General features: G+C 42.6%; 1 protein-coding gene across 2 annotated transcripts; it reads right to left on the bottom strand.

Annotated features, from left to right (window-relative positions):
* Positions 1-1776: 1776 nt before the first annotated feature.
* Positions 1777-8055, bottom strand: RPP38 (ribonuclease P/MRP subunit p38). Of its 2 annotated transcripts, none has more exons than XM_061126280.1 (3): positions 7830-8055; positions 6341-6381; positions 1777-2734 (listed from the first exon to the last, which is right to left on the bottom strand). In XM_061126280.1, the coding sequence occupies exon 3, from the start codon at positions 2708-2710 to the stop codon at positions 1862-1864; it is 849 nt and encodes a 282-aa protein (XP_060982263.1). In that variant the 5' UTR covers positions 2711-2734; positions 6341-6381; positions 7830-8055; the 3' UTR covers positions 1777-1861. The 2 variants fall into 2 exon arrangements, with proteins under 2 accessions (XP_060982263.1, XP_060982262.1); XM_061126279.1 differs by having other exon boundaries at positions 1777-2721.
* Between the last annotated feature and the right edge of the window lie 6394 nt (positions 8056-14449).

The raw sequence follows: 14449 nt of genomic DNA, 5'->3' as shown, positions 1-14449 counted from the left end.
TTACAGAAACAAATTCTGTCGCCCCTGATTTCCCCTAAGGAGCTGAAAGCAAATTTCTGAAGCTTCTGGTCATCCGGTAAGCCACCTCACAGCTGTGATGCCCTGGGACCTCCACTAGGGGGTGCACGTGGGCCCCCTAGAAAGTGAAAGTGAAGTCGCTCAGTCCTATCTGAGTCTTTGTGACCCATGGACTGTAGCCCACCAGGCTCCTCCCTCCATGGGGTTCTCCAGGCAAGAATATGCCCTGGGACCTCCACTAGGGGGTGCACATGGGCCCCGTAAGTCCTCCCTAATTGAGGACAAGTGCCGTTTTCCTCCTTGAAGGCCCAAGGTTAGATCTCTCATATATGATGATTCAAAGCCAGTTGCACCATTTTTTTTCCTAACAGGAGCAGGATGGCTTCAGAAGCAAAAGTGAACCAATTCACTGAAACACCAGAATTAAGTAAATGAGATTTTTAACTTAATCTGCAGAAGAGGTTCCAGTTGAGAATCATGTCCCACTCATTTTTATGGCAGCCTTATATGAAGTAGGTTTTCAAAAAATCACTTGATTGCCACTCAGAAATTTTGTACAGGCTCACCTCATGATGGAACTGTGGCAGTCACTCTATTCACTTACATAGGTGGTGGTGGTGTTATAGGGTTCATATCCTTTTACTCATTTTAAATTCAGTAGTTAATAAATGACTAGCACATCCATCTCTTTATAATGTAAACATGTTGCCAATGAGCATTTTAAAATAGAAAATCAGTAAAACAGCTCATGTTTATAAAATAGCTGTTATTATAGAACCAAATTTCAATGTAATATATAGAGTCATAGATTCAAAACACCACACTACCCCGTGTCCTTTGTCAGCAGTGGAAATGCTCCAGTCCATGACATATCCTTGCCCCCCCCCCCCCCCCCACCTTTTTGGTCAGGATGACATTCAGTCAATTTAAGAAACAGGTGGCATAATCCACAGATCAACCAGAATTTAGGCTGAAAATAAACTTTAACCCAATTCCTTCCCTGTAAATTACAGAAAATACCTTTTCCAAACAACACTATAAATAGCAATGCTTTCACTCAGAGCATCAATTATGCTCCACATACTAACACAAATGACCCTGTCAACGACAGACCGACGTCGGAGCATACAGGCTCCTCCGTTTACTTTTTTATTCTCTTCCTGCCTCATTTCACCTATTTCTATCATACTTTTTATACATGTTAAAGTTCCAAGGGGAGAAAATAATAATAAAGTTCCAAGGAAGTAAGCTAACCATATAAAGTGGTGAATTCTAGTCAAAATAGCTTACCTGGCATTTTCTATGTTTAGCCTTTCTCCCAAGCCCATACCTACAAAAAAGACAAACTGACAGTAAAAATTAATAACATATTACTTCTGAGAACAGTGTGTTGCTTGGCATTTAGTATCTCCCCTACACAGATGGTACGTCTGCAGTCTAGCCTCATCACCAACCCAGCCCGCCCCCCCCGCCCCCGCCCCTCAACTGGAACCGTGTTTGTTTGGCAGGTTTTCCAAGTTTGGATGGAAAGATGTTCAGTGTTGCAGAATACAGATGTTCTTGCTCATAAGCGCTGTACCAGCCCTTTAAAAGGTGAATTTATACCAGCCTGGACCTTCGTTTCAATAAAGCTTTGTTTTGATATTCACACTTCTGAATCATCTCTGCACTTGGTGTTTCTAAGCTTCAGCATATCTGTATTCCAGTCAAAGAAAATTTTACACATGTAAAAGGAATGACACTAAACAGTCACAAGAATATATGTAAAAGTCATTTTATTCATGTCAAGGCGGCTTAATGAGGTGTCGTTTACAACTGTATCAAGTGACAGGTTTATACAAGATTACTTTGAAGCAGTTCTTTTACTTTTGGGTGGTTTTCTTATCTTATTGGGGTTTGGAATCAGTTTCTTTATTTTCAGGGGTTGTAACACTACAGCCTGCTGACCCTCAGCGTGCTTTCTCTTGGGTTTAGAGAGGTCTTCAAAGGAAGTGTCCAGAATCTCTTCATCTTGGCTTTCCAAAGATTCTGTCTGCAGGTTCTCCCTGGGGTCTTCAAGTGCATCCCGGAGCCATGCCACATTCAGACGGGGGACTCTGGGGAGGATGGCCCTCAGTTCCTCCCCAAAGGCAGTGGTGTTCCTCTTGAACCCCAAGGCCAGGACGCATTTTAAGCCCAGGACAGGTGCGAGCCTCTCGCTGAGCCGGGGCACCTGGCAGGCGGGGACACCTCTGCTGACACTCAGCTGCACCAAGTGTGAGGTCACGATGGCTGGCTTGGCAGACTTACACGCCAAGGCCAAGAGCAGCTCGTTCCTCTCTAGCGCTCTGGTGACCTCGTTGATGCCAATAGCAAGCTGCTTCCTGACATCAGCCGGGGTCCACCCTGACACTGGGGCATCACCTTTGGGCTTTTCTTTCTTCAGATCCTCACCAGTGTCCACGTCTATGCTGCTCATGTCTCCGCTTTGTTTTTTCAAAGGGGGCTGCTTTTTCTTTCTCTTCCTATCCTCAATCTTCTGAAGCCCAAGAGACTGAATTCTGTCCTCCAGGGTGTGCAGTATGAAGTGCATGTCCTCCCTGTCCAGGGCGCCCCAGCAGATGCTGTACGGGTTGTTCAGCGACGTCTTCACTGGTGGAGGTCTCGTCTTCCGCACGGAGCCCCGCCCTGGAGCTTGTGGGGCTGCAGCCATACTGAAAAATCCTTCACAGGGGAGCAAAACGGCAAAGGGAAATTCGTGTTAACTAGACATGCGCGTCTTAAGGATATCTTGGTTGTGCTCTTTCTGATTTTTGAAAGGCTAGAGCAAAGACATGTATATACTTATATATATATATATATATATATATATGAATGTAAATAATTATATATATTTATGTAAATAATTATATATATATATGTGACCATACACCTAATCTCTCTTTTAAGTCATTTATTTTCCCCATTTTTTTCTATGACTTAGTCTTCATTCATATACAGGCAATTTATGAATGTTTTGCCTTACTGTAATCACAGTGAAATTCTATGTTTCCTTTATTGAAAATGTTCCAATGTTGCTACTTATTGTAAGTATTTATCTTCTTCAGGACCTCTGGTATTAGTCTGATAGATTTCTGACCATTTTCTAAATTGCTTTCCACTTAGGCTTCTATTTATCCATTCAGCAGATACTCACTGAGCACCTCTACTTGGAGTCATAGGCACTGGGGTTCAGCCTTGAACAAGTTTCCATGACCACCTCTGTGAGTCCCCAAATCCCTCTGCCCTCAGCACAGAATCTCTGAGGGCCCTGGAAGCCTCTGCCATTAAGCAGGTGTGATTTTTAAAGAACTGGGACCATAATATATGCACATGACTGAAAATCTGAATGATTCATTCTGTGCCCTTTTGTAAGTCCTCCTCCCCTCCCTGGACCCTAAGTTCCTTGTCTGTCCTTCCTAAAACACAGATACACAGATTCCCCCTTCCTCTGGTAAGCCCGAGCAGGCTGTGCTGTTCCTCTGGCTGACAGTGTGATGAAAATAACGGGAATTTTGTAATGAAATTTAAAGATACTAATCTGTTAAGGCAAAACAGAGGGATGGCTGCTGGCAAAATGTTACAGATCACTGTTCTCGGGAGCATGTCCTGATAATCCCATCCAGAGGCAACTGCATGCTCCTCTCTTCTGTGTTCTTCCTCACTTCCTGGGCTCACCTGGGAACCATAGGGACCCACGTTGCAAAACTGAAAGAAGGTAAATGAGCTAGCTCTGGAGAAGTCTGGAGTTTGGGACTGTCCCTGTTTTCAGGAAACCAAATTTTCTCATTCCAGATTTCTCCTCATGCCAGGTCATTCATCCCACAGATGCCCCCCACCCCCAAGTGGCCCAGGCAGGATTAAGGATGAATATCCCCTCCACTAAACACCTTGAGAGCCTGGCTGCCAATGCTGAGAAGGATGTCAGAACAAGTAAGGCACTTTCTCCAAGAAATATTTGATTCTCACAAAATTCCATGAGTGGAGGAGGAAACAGACTCAGGTTAAATACCCTGCCAGAGTCACAGCTGGTTTCCTAAATCCAAATTCTGTGCTCTTTCAATCCTGGCTGCATCTCAAAAATAAGCTGTGACTTTTTAAAGTATATAGATTGTTGGTCCTTACCCTAGGTCTGCTGCTGCTAAGTTGCTTCAGTCATGTCCGACTCTGTGCAACCTCATAGATGGCAGCCCACCCAGGCTCCTCCGTCTCTGGGATTCTCCAGGCAAGAACACTGGAGTGGGTTGCCATTTCCTTCTCCAATGCATGAAAGTGAAAAGTGAAAATGAAGTCGCTCAGTCATGTCCGACTCTTAGCGACCCCATGGACGGCAGCCTACCAGGCTCCTCTGTCCATTGGATTTTCCAGGCAAGAGTACTGTGGTGTGGTGGGTTGCCACTGCCTTCTCCCTAGGTCTGCTGAATCAAAATCCCTGAGAATATGGCAAGGCTCCTTTACTTGTCAAAAGGTTGCCCAGGTGACTCTGATACAGAACTGGGATTGGGAACTATTGCTGCAGGATGGGTACCTTTCAACACTTACATCCCTGAGACAGGGTCTCCTGACCTCTACTGGCCTCTGAAGTTCCTCCTATGTCACCTCACAGAAAACCAAAAATTCAGCTCCCTGGAGTGAAAGCTCCTACCTTGTTCCTGTCAGTACGTGAACCATGAACTTCCAAGATGTTCAAGCTAGGTTTAGAAAAGGCAGAGGAACCAGAGATCAAATTGCCAACATCCATTGGATCATCGAAAAAGCAAAAGAGTTCCAGAAAAATATCTACTCTTGCTTTATTGACTATGCCAAAGCCTTTGACTGTGTGGATCACAACAAACTCTGGAAAATTCTTCAAGAAATGGGAATACCAGACCACCTGACCTGCCTCTTGAGAAATCGGTATGCAGCTCAGGAAGCAACAGTTAGAACTGGACATGGAACAACAGATTGGTTCCAAATAGGCAAAGGGGTATGTCAAGGCTGTATATTGTCACCCTGCTTATTTAACTTATATGCAGAGTACATCATGAGAAATGCCGGGCTGGATGAAGCACAAGCTGGAATCAAGATTGTTGGGAAAAATATCAATTACCTCAGATATGCAGATGACACCACCCTTATGGCAGAAAGCAAAGAAGAACTAAAGAGCCTCTTGATGAAAGTGAAAGAGGAGAGTGATAAAGTTGGCTTAAAACTCAACATTCAGAAAACCAAGCCCATGGCATCTGGTTCCATCAATTCATGGCAAATAGATGGGAAAACGGTGGAAACAGTGACAGACTATTTTTTTGGTCTCCAAAATCACTGCAGATGGTGATTGCAGCCATGAAATTAAAAGACGCTTGCTCCTTGGAAGAAAAGCTATGACCAACCTAGACAGCATATTAAAAAGCAAAGACATTACTTTGCTGACAAAGGTCTGTATAGTCAAAGCTATGGTTTTTCCAGTAGTCATGGATGGATGTGAGAGTTGGACTATAAAGAAAGCTGAGCACTGAAGAATTGATGTTTTTGAACTGTGGTGTTGGATAAGACTCTTGAGAGTCCCTTGGACTGCAAGGAGATCCAACCAGTCCATCCTAAAGGAAATCAGTCCTGAATATTCATTGGAAGGACTGATGTTGAAGCTGAAACTCCAATACTTTGGCCACCTGATGCAAAGCACTGACTCATTGGAAAAGACCCTGATGCTGGGAAAGACTGAAGGCAGGAGAAGGGGATGACAGAGAATGAGACGGTTGGATGGCATCACTGACTCAATGGACACGAGTTTGAGTAAACTCCGGTAGTTGGCAATGGACAGGGAGGCCTGGTGTGCTGCAGTCCATGGGGTCGCAAAGAGTCAGACATGACTGAGCGACTGAACTGAACTGTTCCTGTCAGTGGTGCCCACTGCTGTGACTGGGTGTCTGTCTCCTAAACTTCCTTCCAGAGCAGCCCTGCACATTCCAGTCATCGGAGTCGGCTCTTCCTCTCCAGCTCTGCAAGCTGGAGACTGCGCATCCAAATCCAGTGACGTGACTGGCAGAGGCTGGCACCAGGTTGAAGGTGGTCAGGAAGAGGGAATTCAGTGACCATGGAGCAAATAGGGTGATCTACCAGAGCTTTCGCTTCACACAAGCTACAGTTCCCGTGCTTCCGAATTCAAACAACAGGGAGGAACATCCCCAGCAGTCCAGTGATTAAGACTTTGTGCTTTCACTGCAGGGGGCAAAGGTTTGATACCTGGCTGGGGAACTAAGAGCCCACAAGCTGCATGACCAAAATCCCCCCCACCGCCGCCAAACAACAGGAAGTTGGTACTTACAGTTAGAAGCTCTGGGCATTAGCTCCTCCTGTCTTCAGAATCTAGAGGGGGAGACCAGAGCCAGATAAGTAGAATCTCATGGGATATAATCCAGAACCAAAATGGGAACAAGTAACAGTGCTGGAGAAGGAGAAAATTAGGAAGGGCCTGCTGAGGTGCCTCTGGAGGCTTCTACTGCCCCAAAGATCAAGTGGAAACTTATTAAGGTGACATACAAGGGTTCCCATCTCCCCATCAGCCTTTATCCTTATGCCCCACCACTGAACCACTTACTATTTACCGAGGCCACCAGTCCAGCCTTCCATGGCCTTATACCCATTCCCTCTGCCTGGAAAATGAGTCCCATCCTCAGCACCCCCACCACCTGTCTTACTTGAACAAGTATTTGTGGGTTATACACACTGCACCAAGACAGAAAGATTATGAATTAAAAATAGCTACTGAACTCACTGGGCCTAATGTCTATGAGAGAGACTCATCAGCAAAGCATGTGATGCACTTCAAGGTCAGGGCCCTGAGGCCTGACAAAGTTGAGGGGGTCAGGAAGGGCCTCGAGCAGGTGACAAATTTATTCATTTGGCTGCACTGGGTCTTAGTTGCAGCATATAGGATCTAGTTCTTTGAGCAGGATTCCAACAGGGGTCTCATGCGTTGGGAGAACACGAGTGTCAGCCACTGAACCACCTTGGAAGTGACCTTTTAACCCACATTTAAAGAATCCCCACCAAAAGGAGTACCTATTCGGGAAGAGCATCCCAGGGAACTGCATTAAAGGAAATAATGTCAGTGTCGCTGGGGCATGGATGTGAGAGTAGAGAAATACTGAGAAAGGGAAGGACCAGATGGTGAAGACGCCTGCAACCCTTAGAGTGGGAGCGGCTGTCACGTTCAAAGCAGAGGAACGGCACAGCTACAAAGACATCATACAAAGACCTTGGTGGACTCGAGCCAGGAGGAATCTTTACCAAGACTGAAAGCAGCAAAGAGGAGTCGGAATAGTCCTGGGAAGACATGACAGTGACTTTCACCAGAGTTGCCGATGGACGGAAACACATGCTAGTTGAAACAGGAGGTACAATCCGCCCGACTTAGTGAACAACTGGGAGTAAAGCAGGGAGGACTGTTTCCGGATCTGGTAATCGATCCCCGAGGTCCTCTCTCTCTGGTCTGCCGTCTATCTAGTGCCGACCTACTATTCAGCACACACGACTGGAGTTATTTTCTTGTCGGCCTCCACTTCTAGGCTGCGGAGAACAGAAGGGCCGGGTGGGGCTTTGTCTGATTGCTTCTCGTATCCAAAAGACGCTCAACTCCAAACAGAGCAGAGCCTGAGCCCGGGCCGGGACGCAGGAAAACAAGCCGGGACGGGGAAGCCCTAGGGACGGGGGCGCCTAGACAACTTTGCGCGCGCCTGGCCTAGTCGCCGGTTCGATCCCAACCAGAGAGACCCCTCCGGATCTCACATCCCAGCGCAGAGCCCTCCACTCACGTCTGCCCCGGCGCCGGCTCCACGTGGCCGCGCTGCGCGTGCGTAGAGCTCACTCCTTGCCCGGCCTTTGCCTTCCAATGCGGTGGGGCGGGGGATGGAACCGCTCAGAGAACACTTTTCATTCTTCTGCATCCGACCACTCCCAAACCGGAGTCGGCCCAGGGCGTCGCGACAGAGTTGAGGCGTTTAGGAGCTGGGCGGAGGCGCTGGGAAAGGCCCTCCAGCGGCAGTGCGCAGGCGCAAGGTGTGTCTCGCGAGATCTCCAGTTGCCTGGTAACGGGCGGCCAGCTATCCGCTGTCTGTCCTGGGCACAACTGTACCGGTTAGACTCCAAAGGCTAGTTCTCTCTCCAGTCGCCGCTTCTTTCTAACCCAATTTCTGCCTTTCAGCGCCTGGTAGTCTGAGCCCCTCTCGCTCTTCTGTTTTCGGCTTGCCAAAGAGACGCTAAACCAGTGCCCCCTTCACCAAGTCTCTGCCGAATCCCTGGCAATGTGGAAATAAATAAAGATAAAGTGGAGACGGGGAGGTGGTGAGGAAACCATGCACTTACAAGCAAAGATGTAGACGATCTTGAGCCTCCGTAAAGAGGCGAATAAAGGCTATCTTGAATTCTGTGACAGCAGTTCAGAGAATTCCAAATACTGTGACTACTCCAGCCAGTGGAGGCTTACGAATGGAGTCGCTGGGAAGTCAGACAATTAATAGTAAGACAGCTGAAGAACATTTTCAAGATCAGGGATCTGAATCTGTTGACTTACTCTTGTCAAGACCGAGACCATAGTTTGCTTCTGACCTAATAAGCCTACTCCCTCCTCACACCCTTTCTTTTCCTTTTCCAGTCTAACAGCACTTTTACTCCTCTTCTAAATATCTTCCTCTTTTTCCCAATCGCTTCACCGCTCGTTTTGTTTCGCATCTTTGGTCTGTATAGCTTCAATTTTCATCACCTACATAGTACCCGGCTGGCCGTAAAGTAAACAAAACAAGGAGCTGTGCGTGTGGTCAGAGTATTGCAGCTTACGCGGGGTAAAGTATAGTGTGATTTTTTTTTTTTTTTTTTTTGTCAATTAGAAAAATTTTAAAAAACCAAGTTAGGAGTTTGAGTGTAACAGGCTTTTGTTTCGTAAAATGAATAGTAACAGATCATCACGATGAACTGTAAACATGCAGTTGTAAAGCAATCTCAGATCACAATTTTTAGCAGCAACCTCTCATTGCCCAACAGAATCCCTCTATTCTTGAAATGTCACTGAATGTCCTGATTCAGCTCTAACCTGTTTACATCATGTCTGTCGCCTTATTCACTAGAAACAAGATGGGCGTTTTGAGTACTGGAAGGCAAGAAGTTCATGTCTCATGATTTTTTAACATAATACTTAAAATCTTCGGTGGCAGCTAGACTTTCTACTACTATTGGTAAAAGTTGTGACACTAGACCCTAAGGCAGGTCACGTGAAACAAGACCTGTTTGTAGACTCAATACTGTGTTAGGTTATAAGCTTCATAAATCATTCAACCCTTGAAAAACATTAATAAACTTTTTTATTCCTCTTTGGCTGAGCCACACAGCACAGCATGAGAGATCTTGGTTCCTTTGCCAGGGACTGAACCTGCATGCCTTGCATTAGAAGCTGGAGTCTTAACCACTCGACCACTAGGGAAGTCCCCCAAATTGCTAGTTTTGAATGTAACTTAATCCTGGCTTTTGATTTGGTAAATTGCTGATTATGGCTATCTTTGTTAAATTTAAATTGAATTAGCTTAACTTGTGACACAGTGATTTTTTTCTGGCTTCTTATGGGGTCAGTGCAATCAGTTATATTTAATGGTGGCAAGCTGAGATTAAAATGTTAAATGTAAGAGCCAATCACAACGTTATTATTTTTTTTTCAAAGTAATGAAAACAGTACTTTATCTACTGTAAAATTGCAGGTTAATGACTTAGTCCTACAGAGTGGCTCTCAAACCTTCAATGAACTCACTGATTTAAAAATTATAAAGTATCATTTCAAAGATTAAATAATGAGGAGGATAAATCACATGTTAAGTAGTGCCACCAAGTAGAAGTTTTAAAATTCTCAGTAGAAATTTTTGGATAAAAAGATGAGAAATTATTCAATCAAAGTGGAAAGTAAATATAATTTTAAAAGAATGAAGTATTATGAGTCTTTTAAAAAAGTATTCCAATAAATATTTTAAAATCTAAAAAAATACTAAAGTCTCAGATCTAGCTTTTAAGCTGTATGACAGAAACATGTCAGATTGAAATGCTAAAGTAATGGGAAGGAAATATGTGTAAGTTTTTGTCCCCCTAAGGTTTCAGATTTATAGCTTGAGTATCATTTCAGTTTATATTTACTCTATGAAGATTTGCAGCCACTATGTACATGTCTCTGGATCAAAACCAGCTAAGGTCAAGATCTTAACCTCATCATCACAGGACTCTAAAGCAAACTAATTAACCCTGTCTATGAAGTGATAAAAATAGTACCTGTTGTGAGGATTAGAAGAAATAATCTACTTAAAATGCTTAGCACAGTGCCTGATACATGCAGAATGCTTCATAAATAGAACTGATGGATCCAGTAGCAACCTGAATTCAGAGATAATAGGTTAATAAAAATTAAGCCTCTATGATTTTAGTGCCTTGTTCTGTTCAAAGACTAAGCAATAAAATTTCCACAAGAATGTTGCTAAAATGAATGACTGCATTTTGAAGGTAATTTCTCTCCCATTTGTATCATACAAACACTGTAACAAAAGAGTTTTTTAAAAAATTTTCCCATGACCCAATTACCTCAAAACTCATTTCCTTTCAAGTGTTTCCTTCTAATTTGTTTCACATTTAAGTGTGCACTTACATTATTAAAATAATATAAATTTTATGTTGATTTTCTTTTCATATAACATTTTTCCCTATATTTCCCAAACATAGTTTTCAAGTTATCACTTTAACATATATTTAGTATCTTATACCAATCAGTTTACTTTTTAAAAATAGCTGTTCCTCTGTTATTTTACCCTGTGAACTCAATTTGGTCTTTGAATAACAAAGTGTTCTTTTTATATTCATTCTAGAATTGGACTACAGTTAGGTTTATTATACGCTTGCCGTGATATAAGAGTCATTTAAGAGACCTGACAATAAGTTTTGTCATTAACCACAATTTTTTGTTGAAAGAAAGTTACCAGCTGGAAAATTTGTCAATAGAAGAATGTGGGAGAGTTGAGCAGCAGACTCTTCTTTCCCTCTGTGGCATCCTCATCTTTGCTCTGTGTGTGTGTGCATTGGAGTTCTCCAGAGAAGTAGAACCAATAGAGATACAGATGTGAGTTATGGAGCCTGAGAAGTTCCACAGTCTGCTGTCTGCAAGCTGGAAACCTGGAAAGCTAGTGATGTCAATTTAGTCTAAACCCAATGGCCTGATAATCATGGGAGCTGACAGTTTAAAAATCTCATTCCAAGGACAGAAGAAGGTGAGATGGGATGTCCCGGCTCACTCAGGGTAGCAAGAAACAAGGGGGACAATTCCTCCTTCCTCTGACTTTTGTTTTATTCAGGCCCTTCATGAATAGCGAAGATTGGCAGGCTGCAGTCCATGGGGTCACAAAAGAGCCAGACATGACTGAGCATGCAAACCCAGTTCGTGGATTGGATGGTGCTCACCTGCACTGGGGAGGGGGGATCTTTGGGTTGGCCAAAAAGTTCATTCAAGTTTTTCCACATAAGTTGTTATGGAAAAACCCAAAGAAACTTTTTGGCCAACCCAGTATTTTACTGAGTCCACTGATTCAACTGCTAATCTTTTCCAGAAGCACCTCCACAGTTCTTGTTGTTCAGTTGCTAAGTTGTGTCCAACTCTTTGTGACTCTATGGACTGCAGGTTTCCCTGTCCTTCACTATCTCCTGGAGTTTGCTCAAATTCATGTCCATTAAATCAGTGATGCTATCTAACCACCTTATCCTCTGCCCTCTTCTTCTCCTTTTGTCTTCAATCTTTCCCAGCATCAGGATCTTTTCCAATGAGTCAACTTTAATACTTTGGCTCCCTGATTCAAAGAACCCCCACAGATACACCCAAAAATAATGAAATAATGTTTAATCAGGCCAGTCAAGTTGACACATAAAATTAACCATCACAGTATGATGGTTACTGTATCATACATAATAATTGTTATATAAACAGTAATGTTATTTTAAAATCAGTGACTAGAATAACTTTCGTGATGAGCTACAAAATCAATGATCTTTTCAGTATGCAGTTAACAAAGCCTCCTACTGAAAGTGGTTAGTCAGTGGTTATTATCTGTCTTCAAAGTCTGGATCTTTTCCAAGACTGGCTCATTGGCTGACACAACATCTCCTCAAAATCCCAAGGACTTTCTGTCCTTCCCCTTTGCCATCCTCTGACTCTTGGCATTGGCCCTCAAGTTTGTCCTCTCAAGCTCACAGTTTAGTGGTGACAGCTCTGATCGTCACAATCCACACAACCATGTGGCAAGAAGCAGAAGTTTTCCTCGTGCATTTCTTTCTATCAGAAAGAAAAGTCTTCTTAAGAAGCCCTAAGAGACTTCATTCTGTGGCTCACTGGACAGTATCAGTCACATGCCCCCACCTAAACCAGTCCCTGGCGGGAGTGAGTGAGTCAAACGAGACTCGCTGAGACCAGTTATGAGTCTTGGAGATGGAGCATAATATGGCTCCATAACCAAATGAAAGTAGGATCATTGACAAAAATGAAGGGGGAAATGGCTGCTAGGTGGGGAACCAATACATTAATATCTCCAGTAGGGAGACATTTTGTTTAGTGGAGTTCAGTTGCAGAATATGTTAATTGGACACTAATACATAAAACACATGCAATTTAACAACCAAATGATCAGGGTGGAAACAAAATGATGAGCTGTTATAATTTAATTCAGCCCTGTCTATGTATTATCATTGAAACCAAGCCTAAAAATGACACAAGTTTAAAGAGGAATATTAAACTCATGAGAGGTAGTTGACAGTGGTACCTTGAGAAGATAAAGCCCTGAGCTAGCCATTACATCTTGTTAAACTGGGTAAAAGCTGGAAGGTATTTATGAACCTTTACTTTCAAAACTCTTTTAAAGTAACAGGCATGTCCAACTCTTTGGGACCCCATGGGCTGTATAGCCTGCCAGGCTCTTCTGTCCATGGAATTTTCCAGGCAAGAATACTGGAGTGGGTAGCCATTCCCTTCTTCAGGAGATCTTCCCAACCAAGGGATCGAACCCATGTCTCCTGCATTGCAGGCAGATTCTTTACCATCTGAGCCACCAGGGAAGCCCAAAATAATAATAAATGTTAAACCAAACAAAAGTAAAAATGCCTCCTGTCAGACACAGTCTTTTTCTGAAGCTACAGTGAAATCATTCTGGTTAGTTTTTTGCAAGGAGTTTTCAAACATATTAATTTTAAAATAATGTGAAATGTGATCTTCCTGGCTATGCTTACTTAATTGTTTGCTTTGGGAAATGGTATTAGTTGTCTGTGGTTTCAGGGAAGTTATATTTATTAAGATGTTTGTTGTAGAAAATTATTTATCTAAAGTTGTGACATAGTCACCTGACATAATCACCAATTCAGTGTTAGGACATCACTGATTTTATAACTTTACTAGTTTAGAAGTAACTTGACCTCATTGATTAGTCAGAAGGTACTAAGAATCCTGTTTTTATTTTCTTCCCATGGACCAGTTTATAATGAATTTGGTAGCACTAATAGACTTATTTCAAATAAATAACACAAGTATGAGTCTTTTCACTTCCTTCCTTGTGAATATTCATAATCAACAGCTGTTTAGGCCAATCAGACCTTGAGCAAATTTAGCCAATCACACAAAACCAGATATCAGAAATGGAGAACCATACCGTAATTGTTAATGTATTATTTAAAACCATTTAGATTTATGGAAAAAGCTTATATTTCTGATTAGTGACTAGTAAAATAATAAGGTGAATCTCACCATAGAAAATGTAACAAAGTAGGAAAAAAAATGAAATGGGTAGAAAATTTTAGTCTATGTGTAAAAGAAAATCTTTGGAAAATGCAGCTTGCTTCATATATAACATTTTTGTGTGTGTAGCCAATATGAGCTCTTCTAAGCCAAATATTATTACAACTTTTTAAGCTAGAGATGAAAAAGCCACTGAAAATGAAAAGCCTACAGGATTTAGTTTCTACTAAGGTAAATGTTTATAACTATAACCATTAATCAAAAAACTCTCAGGGGATCCTCAATAATTTATTTAAAAGAGTAAAGTGATCTAGAGTCCCCAAAATGAGAAAATGGGCCCATTTCTTGGTACAGTCTCACAAGAGACCATCATAAAATTTCAGTTCTCTAACTCCTTGGCTGGGCTGCTTTTCGGTTCTTCTAGCTCAAGAAACTGGTTTTCAGTGACCAGAACTCTCACCAATGTTTCTTGTAGACACAGGGTTTTTGGCTGTTACTAATTTTTACTTTCACGTCCCCATTTTTCTTCGTTCTTTTTTCCTTCAGTTTTTAAAAACTCTTTTCTTCATTTTCATCTTTACTTTTTTCTTTTTCTCATATTTTTTCCTTTTTAAAACTTTGTTTTCTCTTATTTAGATT

The sequence above is a fragment of the Dama dama genome, chromosome 23 (genome assembly GCF_033118175.1).
Source record: "Dama dama isolate Ldn47 chromosome 23, ASM3311817v1, whole genome shotgun sequence".
In the NCBI taxonomy this organism is placed as follows: domain Eukaryota; kingdom Metazoa; phylum Chordata; class Mammalia; order Artiodactyla; family Cervidae; genus Dama; species Dama dama.
The sequence above is the reverse complement of the archived record's forward strand: the minus strand, read 5'-3'. Positions and strand labels throughout refer to the sequence as shown.